The sequence below is a fragment of the Rhea pennata genome, chromosome 4 (assembly GCF_028389875.1).
Source record: "Rhea pennata isolate bPtePen1 chromosome 4, bPtePen1.pri, whole genome shotgun sequence".
Taxonomy (NCBI): Eukaryota; Metazoa; Chordata; class Aves; order Rheiformes; family Rheidae; genus Rhea; species Rhea pennata.
In genome coordinates, this window is record NC_084666.1 from 2,946,212 (window position 1) to 2,962,665 (window position 16,454).

The following is a 16,454-nucleotide window of genomic DNA, read 5'->3' on the forward strand; positions in this document are numbered from 1 at the left end:
ATTCCTCCGTATTTGGATGCAATAAATTCTTTGTAATTGAGATGTTGGTTGCAACACTTTGAAAATACAGAAGTGGAATCTGATTTGGAGATGCTGCAAAGACAGAATGGCACCTTTCACATCCTCACTGATAGTGGAGGAGAACTTGCTTAGACTTTGGGATGTCCTGATTTCTCTCCGTTTTTTTTTTTCCTACCTTTTCTAATGCCGTAGTGTGTTTTTCTGTGTTCTTTAGTTCTCAGATTCCCTTTTGTTTTGCTCTTTTCCTTTGTAAGTTCTTGCTGAGCCTGACCTGTGTTTTCACTTTATCCCTAACTCTTTGACCTCTAAAGAACACCTTTCTGCTGCTGCTGTTGACCAGGTCCTCTTTCCATTTTGTTCAGTCCTTGTATGTTTTTTGAAGTGCTTATTTGTTTAGCCACATGGATCCTTCAACACAAGCAATATTGTCTTTGTTAATATCAGAAGTTTATTTTGTTTTTGATGCTTTTTATGTCAGTACCTTTGTGCTTATGATGCTGATTCGTTAATGGAAAGCAGTTTTCCCCCTGCTCCCTCCCAGTTGTTTAGTCTTGCAGCAAATTATTGTGGAAAATGACAATGGCTGTTACCTTATTAAAAGAAGGGAAATACTGAACATTTAAATAGCTGCATGGTTCATCTGAATCTGATTTCTAGGTTCATAGTGCCATTCATATTAATGTAACTTGGCTAGAGGAATCGGACGTGAGCCGAAACATTGTTCCCTAGAGAAACGAAGGGCTCCCTTTCTTTTGGAAGGAACAGAGTTTGTCTTACATTTCTAGAAACAGGAATGCTGCATTCTTTCCTCATGCAAATTACAGGACTGCTTGAAGGAGATATGTATTATTATAGTTCTTGCTGTAACAGTTTTATAACAAATACTTATCATTCTTAGTAGCGAAGTATGTTATGACTAAAGGATGCGTGTGAATGATACAGTTGCTTTTGCGGATATCTTCATCCGTAGGAATATTTTCCCAGCTATGAAGATGGGGAAAACTAGGTTGTTTCAGTAGCTATTTCTTAAAGCAATTTCAATCTAGTCAAGGAAAAGCTTTCAAATCTGTTCTGTGGAGATTTTTCCACATTTTGAATACTATTAGCAGAAACAGTACTGTGAAATATTGTTTCCAAAGCGCTAGTTAAAATATGTGTAATTTTAGAGAAAAACAAACTGTAAGAGGCCATGGGTTGTACGTAAATACTACTTCAAAACTAAGCTTACAAATTAATGACATTTACAAGTTGGTCTGGTTTGTTCCAGGTTTTTTCCTCGTGGCAAAACCAGACCAGCTCAGGATTATGCTTAAAGGTTGTCCAGAAAGAATTCCTGTCTGTGGAACAAAAGAGACTGTAAGTTCATGCTACTTAGCTGGATGCGTAGTTTACCTTGGAGTCTGTATGCTACAATCAGAAAAATGCTGACACTCCATGAAAACTTTAATAATGACTTCAAAATCAATCTTTGCATTTTTAGTGTAACGTTTACTGCTTTGATTTAAAAATCTAGTTATTGTGTAGCCATCTGATTTAAAGGTGATAAATGTCTAGGTGGTTCTTTAACTTACCAGTTAATTTGCTTGTTTCAGACACTCCAGAGTTCAGAAGCTATTTAATGCCTTGTCTTTTCCTTCTGGGGAAAGATGCAGTCAGCTGAAACTATCGGCTACCCTCCCTGAGTTAGAAAGGTGAGTTGAGGTTTCTCAGAAATAGTACGAAACATTGTGGTATCTGTAATACTTTTCTAAAAATTATTTTTTTTAAGTCTGTCTTCACACTGGATATTTTATGCAGAGATGAATTATTTCCTCTCTAGGAAGCCTCTTTGTCCTTTACCAACAGTCTTATTTTAGTAAAATTATTTGTCAGCTATTTATGTGAACAGAGTCTTTTGGTCCTAATTATAAGAAAATAAAACTTTGTTTTTAAAAGGTTTCTGCAACATTTTATGGTCAGCAGCGTCAGTCATGAGCCAATAATGAGAGCACATCTTCCTATGTTATTACAACAGTCAGAAATCATTCCTGAAAAAGCAGAAAGTGATAAGGTAAGGCAACAACCCAATAATACTTCCCCTCATAGGATATTTACTCTATATTCTTAGTTATATGTAATGCAGTAAAGTACTGACAAATGTTTAACCATACTTTCTGCCTTCTTTCCCATACCGTCATTTCACACTGAATTTGCTTTGACTGTGTTTCTTGGAATAAATTGTTCTGTCCTCTTTTCATGTTTACGTTACTTTTTTTTTTTTTTTTTTTTTTCATTTGAACAGTCCTTTGGAAGTGCTAATAGCCCTTCAGCTCTGATAAAATAGAGGCAGAAAATGGGGAATAGATCTTTAAGTGAACAGTTTTCTTTAATGCCCAGAGCGAGTTAGCCCTAAAGCAGAAGTTTGTTTTTTTGAATTGCTGAATAATTTAACTGAATTGTTCTCTGGAACATAAAAGTCCTTTAAATAGCATAGAGGCAGCACATGATATTTAACATTTACTGATATTATCTGTAGAACGCTCAGTTCTCTATAGGGGCAATAACAATTGTCAAACTTCAGGAGTGCTTTAAATAACATTTTCTGAGAAAATATTTCCTAGTAACTTTTCAATGTTTTAAATCTGCTTTAAGCAAGAACAAAAAAGAAGCAGAAACATAGCCTATCTTTCTCTTGGAATATTGCAGTATTGTGGCAGTTTTATTTCCTGAGACTTAGTTCAAAGACCAGACCATACTGAAACTTAAATAAAGCTGTATTAATAGTATTTTTAAATCTAATTTAAATCTGATCATTTAAGTATGTATGTGTGAGTTTACAGAAGGACTGATTTTTTTTTTAATGGTCATACCAAGTTCTATAAAACATACCAACATAATAACTCTGACTTTTGAGTTACTTCTCTGAACCTGTTGTCACTAATACATTAGTATGTGTGTGAGCATCCAAAAATGTTTTTTTAAGATAACATACAGAAGTTTTCACATTTGTATCTTTAAATCTGAAGCACAGGAAGTTCGGCCTGACCGTGAGGGGGAATTTCTTCCCTGTGAGAGTGACAGAGCACTGGCACAGGTTGCGCAGAGAGGTTGTGGAGTCTCCTTCTCTGGAGATCTTCAAGGCCTGCCTGGATGCAACCCTGTCTAACATGCTCTAGGTGACCCTGCTGAGCAGGGAGGTTGGACTAGATGATCTCCAGAGCTCCCTTCCTCCAACCTTAACCATTCTGTGATTCTGTAAATATAGGTAAAAATTGGAAGAGAGAATATGCCTGTTAGAAGCAGGGCAGTTCAGCACCATGTAAAGAAATGTTTCAGTCCTGTTTGCAGAGCTAGCTTGGTTACCACTGTGCTGTGCTCCAATATGTATTGTAGAACACCATATGCTTTGGCAGTGCACTTTGACTGTTTTTCAGTGTTTCTTTGCTAGACCAGAAGGTGCTTTGATCCCTCTCTAGGTGCCACAGAAGTGGGCATCAGGAAAAGGGTGCTTTATGCAGGAAATATGTTGGTATGTTGGAGCTGTTACTGTACAGTCTCTTCCCAAAAGAGCTCCTCAAGCTCTGGCAATGTTTTTGTTTTGTGTTTGCATTAGTACACTGCAGGCTAGGTCTTCATGTAATGGCTTTGATAGGACCGTGTTTGTTAACTATATTTTCATTGTATTCAAGGTATGGAAAATGTTCTGGAAAACAGAACGATAAAACACATTGTTCTAAAATGAGGCATATCTGAGGAACTGCATAAACGTTTGTAGTCACTGTATTTGTCATGCTGCTTCAGCAAATTGATGGCTCTTAGTTTTGTGTTTAGACTTCAGATTTTACAGGGATAACTTTATGTGCATGCAGTTGTCACTAGCCCATTTCTAGCATTTCAGAGGGCCCCCTTCTTACCTGTTCCTTATATTTTAGGTGATCATCACAATTATTACAGGCCTTCCAGGATGTCACTGCAGTGATCTGTCCACTTTTCTCATAACTTTTAACAAGGAGCGTGGAAGGTTAGTGTAGTTCTTTTTTCTGTGTTCTAAAGCAATGGTCATATTGGCTGTCAATGCACTCACTATTCAGCAAGAAGGAAATGAAAATAAAATTCTTCTCCTAAACTTCTTTATATATCCCAGTTTCTGATCCTTAAGATGGGGGTGCTGATACCAGCTTGCCTCTCAGTTATGTTCTGAGAATAAATACAGTAAATATTAGCTCTACATAGTAAACTTATGGTATTTTAGCTTGATGAAGTACTACATGAATGCAGTTCTGTCATTTCAGGTATGTCCATTAACTGTGTTATGCTAGCTGTATTAGCTCTTAGATGTTAGATACTCAGACAAGAAAAATACCACAAGAAATTATTTGCTGATATTTCATATTGAGAAATAGAATACCACAGGTATCATTTTAGGTCTATGCTGTCTGCATCCAGAACTATCCCTGATTCTACTGACAGTTAAGAGTAATCCTAGAAGGGTCAAAATGAATCCTGTCTTAAGCTTATGTGAAAGTGGTAGCTGTTACAACTTTAAGGAAATAGGTGAAGAACTTCTGTTTGTTTGATTTATGTGGTAGCGAGTCTAAAGTGCATTTTTCTTCTCAGAGAAAAGACTATACTAACAATCCTGCTATATAGCATTGTTTTCAGTCTGACCTGGTTTCTATTTTGCAATAGATGTCCTGAATGTATCTCCTACAATTGTATTGCAGTAAGACAAATTCACGTAGAAGTTTGCCTTATTTTGTGCGCTGATGCAACTCTTTGTTCTAGAAAATCCTAAAAGTAATTCTTTTGCTTTTAAATCTTAAAACCTGAAACCCTAGAGGTTAATCTTAGTAATATTCTAGACTCTTTTGTTGTATTACTTCTGGCTCAGAATCTTTTTCTATTGGCAGATTGATTCAGAATACTTTTGTGGGTTAGTTTTTTAGTGCAGACATGTGAGGTAACTTCTGAATTGTTCTGTAATACTACATATCATCATGTGTTGCTGCAAATGTCATTGTTGCTTTTTATTTTTACAGTGGCGTATTTTCATGCCCAAAGTCTTATATATTGGATTCATGAAGTTTTGTTTACATTTACTGTAAAGAAAAAAGTACTGTCAGAATTATTCATTTGATATGCCACTTTGAAGAAGCTGTTGAACAGTGTTTTATTAATAAATGAATAAAATCCTAAAACCCACAAATCCTTTTGTCAGTAATTTAAAGAATGTAATTACGCTGAAATATTATAAGGCCAAGTAAATTTATTTCCTATGTGCTATGAGAGATATGGGATCTTAGAGCTTGTCAAATCTATTCTTGGTCATTGCTTCAAAAGAAAAAGTAAACAGAAATACTGTGTCTTAAAGCGCTAACTGCTTACCTTTTTAATTTTTTAGGTGGCTTGTTTATCGACAAACTATGGATAGTCCTGAATGTTTCAGTGCAGCCCATTTCCAGCGTTACCTCTCTAGCGTCCTGGAAGCGCAGCAAAACCACAGTGTCCGTCAAGCTACTTACACTAGAAAGAACAAGAGGCTCTTAGTGGTCTTGCAAGGGTAAATGTTTGAAACATGTTTGAACTGTTGCATAAAATAAGGGATCTTCTGTTCCTATTTTCAAGGCACTTTAAGTTTTCCATCACTCTGAGGCAATTGAATTTATATGCTAAAGAGTGGTGTTCTGTTAATTCTATTTGATGTATGTACTAAGCTCAGCTTTTCTGCGGCTTGCTTGTTTTTATTTCTTATTACTCATAGAAAATAAGGTGACTGTGAAATCCTCCTTCCATCATGTACTGAAAAGGGCTGGGTTTGGTTTGCCTTCCGCATTTGAGAAGCTAGCTGTGTTTTTGACGTCCCACAAGGCATTTTCTTCCCCTTCTCCAGCTGCATCTTAGGCTGTTCTTAAATGACACTTTATTAGTACAGCTGTGGGTGTTTTTTTTTTTAATCTCCCAAAGTCCTTGATAGAGACATTTGTCCTTCAAAGACTGGTGAGACTGCTTCATGCTCATATTCTCATATCTACTGCAGACTTGCACTTGAAGGGCAAAGACTGGTCTCAGTCTTTTAACACTATAGATTTGGAAGAGGGCAGTAGAGGGGGGACAGCATGGGATCATATTGTAAACTGCACTCTAGAGCTGTAGGTGAATATTACTGTACCTGCTGTAGCATTGTTTTAATGTCTATGGAAAGAATGTTGCATATTGTAGTCCTCGTTAGTACACAAATACTTGCTACTTTTTCCCAATGGACACGTATTTTGCAGATAACAAAACAATAAAACATGGGCTAAATAAACAACAACTTGTTGCACAATGCAGAAAGGCATGTTAACTGAGTTCGCACCCTACTTCTCATGTATAATTTTCTTTGAAAGACTGCTAAAATATTGAAATGTTTTGATTTAAAAATAAGGGCGGAGCACATCCCTTTCTTTCACAGGAAAATCTATTGTACTTAAGGCATTAGGTTGAGGATATTTTGGTAACTTTTAATTTAAGTAGCTTGGAAGTAGAATTTTAATTTCAGGAAATGTGAATTAGTATGTAATTATATCCGGAGTGCTTGCAATACCTTAAACTTCTGAAAGATCAACAAATGCTACCAGAATAACTAAAAAATAAATTCATAGTTTTCAGAATTAAATGGCTCATTCAGTTTGCTATTTTTCCTCCAAATAAAAACGTAAAATCCTAAACTAATGTGATTTTTTTTTTTAATTTTTGAACAAAGAATGGATGTGCTACAGTAAGCAAAAGAACTAATCTTTCCTTTTTCCAGATATTTAGCATTTTGTGTGTACAGATTCTTGCTTTTTCTTTGCATCTGTGGTAGTCAGTGCTTTGCTTCCTTAAAAGTATTAGCTATGGAAAATGTGACTTGAATTTCTTTGTTTGAATTTTCAAAATTTCAGTTAATAAAGGATAGGAGGAAGAAGAGGTAATACGGCATAATAGTTATTCTCTATACTATAGAATGAACAGCTCCATAAGGCTTGTGACCTCTGAAACTACCAATATAAAGCTGTCAGAAATATACTGTTCACTTGATATAGCAGGGAATATTTAAGTAAGATTGATTAAAATAATCAGCGTAAATGCCAGTTGTCTTCTGAAATAAAGGTAAAGACCCTGAGACAGCACCATTTCCACCTTACATGTAGCACTTGCAAACTAGTATCTTCTACAGCATGTTTCCCTGCTCTATTTTTGTATAAGACATTAGCAGATGACATACATTTTTTCTGACAAGCTAAAGTAGCATGAGCAAAATACTACCATAACATGGCTGTAGTATTTCCGGTTTGTAGACTGTTAATCTGTTTCACTGTGGACCTGTATAAAACTTAGAGCATTTTCTTCATTATGGTCCATTCTGATAACACTAAAAAGCATTATTCTTTTCCATGTTAGAGTAGATGAGAATTTTTTTTTCTTAATTTTAGTAGGAATGGAATAAAGTCAACAGAGATGCGAAATAATTACTTTTCTGCAGTTGACACTGACTTCAGGAATGGTTAATAAGTTGTAGGATTTTCCACGTTTTCTGGGTAGTAAAGTGTGGAGATAGAAAACTTTAAGGTAGCCAGAGTTTTCTGTGCGATCCATTAACTTTATAACTATTGATCTGGTTTTGAGAAAAGATTATAGCTTACTGAAAAATAGACTTCTGGAATGAAAACTCAGGTTTGTTTTGACTTTGTCAAACAGAACTATAATACAGAGGTATCTGGAGAACCGATAGAAAATTGGTGTATTAATTATAATAGCTCACTTAAATTTGAATGCTGGTAAAATTGAGAAATTTTACTTACTAATTTCTCTTTTAGTTGAATGAAACTTAGTACCCTTGTGTTTTGCAGAAGGTGTAATATGCTTGTACTTTTATGGGTTTTTGGGACTTCCAGGAAGCCAGACTTAAGGTTGTTCACTACTAAGCTTATACTACTTTTCTCTGTGAATACTTTATTTCTCATGGTAGATGCAGACTGCTTAATTGCCTGGATTTGCAGAGTTTTGAACTACCCTGTAGCTGTTTTGGGGCTTTTCTAGAAATCTAACCTTATTGCAAGCATTTTATTAGATGTTGAAATGTTTCGCTTTGTTTTTCTGAAAGCAAATTTTCACTTTGTTCTTTTACAGATATACTGATATTATTGATGTTGTACAGGCTCTGCAAACTCATCCTGACCCAGAAGTGAAATCTTCTTTCCTCATTGGAGCAATTAATACTTGCGTGGAGCCATTGAGTTGCTATATGGAACATAGGTACATTTAAAAATACATTTTAGTAGTCTGAAAATAGATTGTGTGCAAATTATAAGATTACTTCTGTGACAACTTGAGCTATGTGACAGTTAAATGCCATTGATCTATCTTAAATCTCAAAACTGCTAGGTGATCCCCATTGGGCAAAATTAATATGGTTTGATTTACAGTGATGAAACTTGATTTTCATTAGATATATAATTTTGCTCTAAAAGTTTAGGTTGTGAAAGAACAAAAAAACATTGGCATTAGCACACTGCTAAAATAAATATGTATATTCTACATAAAGACCGTGTAAAATCTTGACAGTCAACTGTCCTGTCATGTGTTAGTTTTTTATTCTTACTTTTCTAGCGAGTCTTATTGCAAATGTGGCTAAAGAATGAGATTTGCATCTCAGTTTGGATTATTGATTATATCGCTACTTTGAATATTGAATGAAAAATTTCCATATTTTAGATATGGAACTTAGAGGAAGCATTCTCAGATTTTGTAGAAAAGAACAACAAAACACAGAAGCAAATATTGCAAGTTTAAAATCTGATATCCTGGGTTGCTGCAGAGGCAGGGTGGGGAGGGATCAGTAGCAAAGCCACATTGCTGGCATTTTTAAATAGTATGATATGGTTGCTGTTTCATAGTATGCGTGTTCCAAACTTCAGCAATCTTTCAAACAGTGCTGGTTTGTTTTCGTAGATCTATTTGTAGAACTGCAATAGTCAAGTGTTGTAATTATGTTTTGCAGCTAATTTGATAGAAGTAAGATAAAGTAGTTGCAATTTTTGCAGTTCTTAGAATTGCTATTTTTTTCACATAACTTTGAAAACTCAAAACTGAACTACCCAATCGTTTCGTAAATGTGCATTCCTAAAAATCCCTAACTGTATTTAAAACACACCATAATAAACTTCTTGTGCTTTGCACTAGTCAATAAATAGAAATTACCTTACTGATTATTCTGAACTCCATAACAAAGTCTGTAAATAAATAATACAGGCTACTTAAAATACTGGTTAATTGGCTGATAGAGTCCTATTTTAACCTTTTTTTCCGAAAATGTGGCAAGAAGAAGTTGCTTCCCTCAGCTTTTTTTAAACTCACTTAACGTGTTGCTTGTCCTGCTACTGAGTAATATTTATAGCAGCAATAGTCTACAATCCTTTGACTAACATTGTTTGTCTCCTGGAGTAGCAATTGAAGGAAGAGGCTTAGCCTACAATGTAGACTATTTGTGTCTCGCTTTGAAGTTTCTTCTGATAAGAACTTATGAAATAGCCATATACTGCCAGTGGCAAGTCTTTCAGTTGGGAAGCTTTGGTGATTTCACTGTGAGCCTCCAGAAGAGGTGATCTAATGTTTGATTTGAAACTTTTGCAATGAAGAAATGCAGAGTACTTTCCTGTCACTGAAAGTTTGATCCAGTAGATGTATGTCCAGCTCATTCATGATCTAGAGTGGAGTTGTTTGCAGTATTGACTAACAAGCCAGAGGAAGGGAGAGGTGACTGAAAGGAAAGAGATACGATGCTATCTTTCTCTCTGAAGCTTTTCTGTGCGTGATAAAACTCATGAAAATAATTGTCAAATGTGTGACACTATATCAGAAGTTCGTATGATACCTAAAAGGGGGCAGAAAGCATTAAGTACATACAGTCTTTCCATGATGAGTTCCTACTTTGTTCTGAAGGCTCAATTCTTTAGGTAAGGCAAGCTGAAAATTCCGATTATTTCAACAAGACTTAAAGAACTATTGAGGCTTTTCTAACTTAATAGAATATGGAATTGATTGAGTGATGGGTATTATCTCTCAAATACATTTGAAAAAAATAAAATCATCTAGAGGGCTAACTTTGGGGGAGAGCTCTTGAGATGCATTACCTGTGGGGATGTTTGTTTTCTGTTTCTTTCCTCATAATTCGTGCAAGTCAGTTGGCTAGTGGGACTCTCACTGTCAATGTTCAAATGAACAGAAACACTTTGTATAAAAGGGACATATATATAAATACTATCTATTCTTAATATATAAACTTTGTATATTTTTAGACTTCTTTTTCCCAAGTTCTTGGACCAGTGTTCACAAGGTATGTATAGTCTTTTTTGACTATTAACTATGTAGAACAAATAGCTGAGCTATACTGTCAAATACATACACTGTGCATGCTTAAAGTCAAAATCATGATGAATTCTTAGAGGTGAGAACCATCTACCCAGAACAGACAATCTCTCCCTACCTGTACTGCTGAATGCCATAGGTACCTGGAGAGGATTTTAACAATCTAGAGTACGATACATGCATGCATCTCCTCACAAGGGAATTTTTTCTTCCAAGGCTATGAGTTAACCTTACTTTAAACTGCTGGTAACTTAGGCTCTTTTTGTAATCTAGGAGCCACACTGACTGGTTGTCAATTGTGTCCTTCCAGGGAAGCGAAGAGGAGCTGTCCTTTGGTTGATGTTTGGTCTATTTTAGGAAGGAAAAAAATGAACTAGTTAGTTTGTTCCCCACATTCCCCTCTTAGTGCAATATGGGGAATCCTTGGGAGTCTCATCTGGCATTAGAGCAGATTCTGAGCTGCAAGACATAGTAGATTCTCTCCCTATAATGGAACTGTTTAGCCAGGCTGATTTCTTTTTCTTCTTTTTTTGGAAGAAATTCAAGACATTACTTAAAGTCACTTTTTTTTTTTTTTTTTTTTAGGTGTTTTGTTTTGTTTGGTAATGGTTAGATCTATTTCTCATTCTTTCTGAGTAGTTGCACGTTAAACAGCAGTGCTGTAGACCAGACAAATATGTAGCAGTTTTTAGTCTGTCACATTCTTTAAAGTAATTAAATGAAGTACATATGCTAGGCTGTCTCCTGAGAAGCACGTTTCAAGGGAATAACACTCATCTTGTATTCTAACCCAGATAGATAATGTTACTGAAGGAGTTTTTGAAGGAATAACTACTCTACTTAAATACAGCTACAGGGTAGTTTTTGCTTCAATACACTTCAGTTCTGAGCTGAGAGGTGATGAAAGATGAAAAAAGAACTCAACTGGAGAAGATCTCATTTTTAGCTGTATATACAGTCTTATATCCTGACTTTGTTTCAAGATGTTTACTGCATTGATCTCCTGATAAGACTGGGAACATGGAGAAATTGTTAGCATAAGCAGGGTACCATCATTTCTCACCTATCATCAAATTCAAGTTTCAAGAGGAAAAGTAAATTTAGCAACAGCACTTTACAGTCACATTTAAGAAATGGTGATTCACTGTATTGAGAATAGTAAATCTTGTGTGTGTATGAACAACTCTCTCTGGTGAAATAATCTTTATTTTAGGCAGACTGTAAGCTCAGCTTGAAGTCGGAATGTCGGTCTGTGTTAATACAGGTCACAGACCAGTGATGGCTGTTTTTTTTTTTTTTAAGTTACTTTCTGACCTGGTATTGCAGAGTGATACTAATCTTACGCTTTCGTCTGCTCAAATGAGCTGCAGGATTCTGCTTTTTGTATTTGCTTGTATTTTGTCAGGTATAGCTGTCTAGGTAAGCTGTAGCTGTACTCTCTTCTTGTGGCTCTTTAGACTCTGTAGCACTTTGTAATGATGTCAGAATTATGCCACCTTTTGATTGTGCACAAAAGGTGAAAAACTGGAAGAATGAAATAGTGAATAAGATGAGAAGTATGTATACATGATTAAATAAATCAATATTAGATTCTCATTTGGGAAAGGAATGTTGATGCTACAAACTGAGGAACTGACCAAAAGATAGCTAGCATGTTTATAGCCATGGGTTTTCTTCTTTGAAAAGACAGGGAGAATGTTAAAGATATAATTAACTTCTCAACAATTATTGCTATTTTAAGAGTTTAAGCCTTTTTCTTTCATAGCGGAATAAAAAAAAGAAATTTTATTTAAAAAAAAAAAAGAAAGTGTGCATTCGAAAATGAACCTAATTTGGTCAGAATTTGTCATCATTCAAGAAGGAACTTTTCCTAAAACAAGGAAAAATACTGGAAGTCAGAAAAATGTTCCTCTGGCAGCAAATTATTTCTGCATGTTGCAAGGTTCTGTCATCTAGTAAGACTTCAGATACGAAATATGACATTAGATGTCCTAGGGGTCTCTTCTTTTAAAGCAAATTGCATAATATGATTGGGGGCCATTTTTGCCTAATAGATTTTTAGGAGGAAAACTGTAACTTGAATTGAGATGGAGTAAACTTTTAGTCTTTCCAGGCAAATGCAGACTTGTATTTCTTGTACAGTAGAGAACAAATATAAATCGGCTAATAGTATAATTTTTTTTTTCCTTTTAAAAATATATAGAGAGTTTTATAGCATGTAGGAATCCAAACACTATTGGGTAGATTTAGGGCCAAGAGTCATGTATGTGTGTGTCACTGCTGAGGTTGGAAGATCAAGAAGGAGGGAGAGATTGTTTTATGCGCAACCTGGAGAATCTACTTCTTCATAATTGAATTGGTTTTTAGATCAAAAGTAACAGTATTTAGTGACATTCATGTTTGCATTGCACAAATACAAAAAAAAAAAAAAACTTACTGTGCAAGTAACAAGACAAATGCAGTTACAGGCAAATAGGGATCAATTAGAGTTTTGGAATGACCACTTGTCCACATCAGTTGTGTTTCAAACCTAAGAGTGCAAGTAGGATTAGTCTTCTGTTGCTGGTTTCCAGTTTTGCTCCATTATGTGAAGATTACTTTAATCAGTACCTAGGTGTGTTTTTAGTATATCATCATTTTACATGATTGACAGTTTCTGCTTGGAAAGCCACAAGACTAGTGGAAATGGCTCAGGATCAAAGAAAACTAATAAAGCCTTGCATGCATCAATGATTTATGACTGTAACTTCAGTTTTGTTTTGTCTCTTGCGTATTTGTTTAAACTTTTTCCAAGTCTTGCTACCATCTGTGTGCTGTAATTTCCTTTTCTCTCACCCTTTTTCAAATATGCCTCGGTGTATGTTTTTGTTGCCTTTTTTTTTTTTTTTTTCCTTGTGCAGGAGCCATAGGTTGACATCTTGCTATTCTAGGTGCACATCGGCTTCTCTTTTGTTGTATATAAAGTCATACACATCGAGGCATGACTGTTGTTTAGTGTGCTTATCCTACATTTGGGAACAAAGGAGATCCTTACTATTGCTAAATGTATATTTTTTAGATTTATTTCTGTTCCATTACTGCTTCTATCTAACATACTATTCCCCAGGCTGCAAAGATTCTCCTTTAGATGGATGTGCAAATAAAGAATTAATCAAAACCGGTTATCTTAGAAATGCAGTATAAAGAGAAATTGGTGTCAGTTCAAATAGAAGAGGTCAAAATTATTAGTTACTAAGGCTACATAGGTACCTTCTATTTCTTAGACAACTATTTTTTCTCTATATTACCACCACATGTCTGTCAGTTCAATATGGTCTGTCACCTTCTAAACCTAGGGCTGATTCTTGTGGGATACTAGCACCAGTAAGGCTTAAGTGTACGTGTGTGCGGAGCTGAAGCTGGTAGGTTCCACAGGCTTTGAACCCAGAAGTCTTCTGTTACTACAAAGATTGTGTGGGAGTTTACAAGCAAGCAAGACAGCTAGTGCTTAAAAGATATTCCACTTAGAGAAGTGCAAAAGAAGGGAGTGATAGAGAAAAGTGTGGGTGAGGAGTGAGATTAAATGCGTTGGCTTCTATTTTGATGGATATTTTAACCTTTGAATCCCTCTCTCTCTCTCTCTCTCCCCCCCTCTCTCTCTTTCTTTTTTTTTTTTGTCTTCCTAACTTCAGTCTTTGCCAGCTTAGTCCTTGATAACTATCTATTCTCTTTAATATATGGTGATTCTGACTGTGTATGCTTTGTGGCATTTATATTACACGCCTTTTTATCATTCCCTGTTGACTTCACAGAAAGTATAACTTTATTTTTTAATTAAACTTGGCTTTTAAATCAGTATTGTTTGGGGATATTAAAAATTAAACACTATGCAGCACACCCACAATGTGGTGGTGGTTTATTAGCTTATTCATAGTTTTCATTTTAATTGCATGATCTACATTATAATTCCAAGCATTCATATGACTCAATTTCTGCATACTTGTTACTGTCTTCCCCCAGTCTCTTTCAGGAGTAGCTATGTTACAGAAGACTTACATGTTTCTGAATTTTGGAGTAGGAACTTCTATGAGGGATTAAAAAAATAAAGATGGAAGTTTGCAAAGGTTATAATTAATATTCTAGCTTGAGAGGGACAGTGATGCAAATAGCAGTGAATGGGAGCACGTGCTATAATGTAGGTAACCCAGAAATGTTAGATTTCTGTATGAAGAAGCATGTGCAAGGATAAGTGTACTTCTGTGAAGATCAGGAAGAACCTCAGCAGATCATGGTGTGAGTTTCATAACATACTCTGCTTTGACTAGTGATGAGTGTGAACACGCTGCACCTTCTGACCAGAGAAATAACATTCTGGGCATCCTAGGGAGTACCAAACAGTCAGCTCTGCAGTTTATTGGCCGAGGAACGGGGCTGAGATTCATTCTGGTGTAATTCCTTCTTGATATAATTGGAAAGTAAAAATCCTATAGCACTGAAGTTAATTAGAAGATAAGTCCAATATATCCTCCAGTGTTTTTCCTTAACGAGATCCCTTCCAGCCTCACAAGGCTTTTGATGGTTGTTGGTGTGTTATTTCCTTCAGAGGCTTCCGCAGTAGCGGCAGCTGTTCTCACTTAATGTGAAATTTCTCTTACATCTGGAAAGACAGAGGGTATAACATGAAGACTGTACAGCCATCTTCGAATATTAGAAAGTTTTTGAAAAGAGTAACTGTTTCTTCAGTCAAATTGGTAGTAGACTGGAGGAGATTTTTGAGGTCTGAAAAGGGGATCACTTTTCTGGTGACGCAGCTGAAGGGACCCAGGATAAATTAGTTACCTCGTTGTTTCCATTTGTTGTATTTTTTCAGTTTCTTGTGAATTTAGACTTGCTCTCTGAAAAGAATTCCAGAGTCTGTCTTTAAAAAAACAAACAAAAACTTTTGTTGCTTTGGAAGCGACAGCTGTCAAAGTCCAAAGTGGTTTTTTTTAGCTGTTAAAGCTATATTTCTGCACACTGAATTTGCCAGGTAGTTTAAAATGTCTGGTTTTTTATTATTATTATTAAACTTGTTCTTCCTGCATTGATTTTTGCATTAATTGATCAAAATTGCTTCTGTTACGGTAATTCCGTCTAATTAAAAAAGAACAAAAGAAAGGTCTTGACCTGATGTAGCTGTGTTTTAACAAAGCAGACCTCCCTCACCAGTAAAATCTTCAGTGATTTGTGCTGTATTCATAGGCTTGTGCTGGGGTTAGGGGGTGTAAGATTGTTTTCATTAAGTCATAAGAACTCCCAAATTGCAATATCCTGCCTAATTCCCCTTTGGTCTTCCCAGTGGCCGAAAAGGGGTTGTCCTCTTCAGGAGCTCTCATTCCTATGGGTTTATGGCTTGTGATGCAATGAGCTTCTGAGCTGGCTGCCCTCTAGATGCTGTTGCAAAATAGATAGCTAGTAATAATTTTGTGTAATAATTCCACACAGTTAGGTATAGAGTTAGATGGACTTCTGAGTTTTTGTTGGACAGCAAAGAGGGACAAAGTTCCTTGCTTGTTCTTAGGAACTTTAATGCAGTGTAGATGGAGAGAAAATATGAGAAAAATGGTGATTTTGTCACTTAATCGTTCATTAGTCACTGGCTTCTCTGAACTATTCTCTGATGTTTTTACACAGGACTAGTGAGTAATGTCATTTTCACAAGTCACGCTACTGAGCAGAAGCATCCACTGCTTGTGCAACTACAAAGCCTTATCCGAGCCGCAAATCCTGCTGTTTCATTCATCTTGGCAGAAAACGGAGTTGTAACTAGGTAATATTAGTAATTTTCGAGTATTTGTTACTTTCAGCAGATGGGACACATGCATTTAGAAGTTGTATGTATTCTCTTGTCTGTCTCTGGTATTTCAAGCTAAGGAGTTGACTGCTTTTTTCTTAACTGCTTGTCATGTATATGTTCCTTTACGTTTCTGTGAAAGGGATTAGGAAATGTATGTTTTTGCTTGCAGAGTAGGCTTATGTTACTGTTGCTGTTGTTCTAAGGGAAAAATGCTCAATTTTACTGTGACTGTTTTATTTAAAAACCGTTT

At 35.8% G+C, this 16,454-nt stretch overlaps 1 protein-coding gene across 2 annotated transcripts in view; it reads left to right on the forward strand.

Moving 5' to 3' along the window:
- Nucleotides 1-16,454, forward strand: part of DNAAF9 (dynein axonemal assembly factor 9) — a 77,345-nt gene that overhangs the window by 49,334 nt on the left and 11,557 nt on the right. For both annotated transcript variants that reach the window (XM_062575017.1, XM_062575018.1), the window contains exons 23-30: nt 1,289-1,377; nt 1,614-1,712; nt 1,957-2,071; nt 3,933-4,021; nt 5,402-5,560; nt 8,152-8,277; nt 10,320-10,357; nt 16,042-16,177. In XM_062575017.1, the coding sequence (XP_062431001.1) occupies nt 1,289-1,377; nt 1,614-1,712; nt 1,957-2,071; nt 3,933-4,021; nt 5,402-5,560; nt 8,152-8,277; nt 10,320-10,357; nt 16,042-16,177 (851 nt within the window). The remainder of the gene's footprint in view (nt 1-1,288; nt 1,378-1,613; nt 1,713-1,956; nt 2,072-3,932; nt 4,022-5,401; nt 5,561-8,151; nt 8,278-10,319; nt 10,358-16,041; nt 16,178-16,454) is intronic.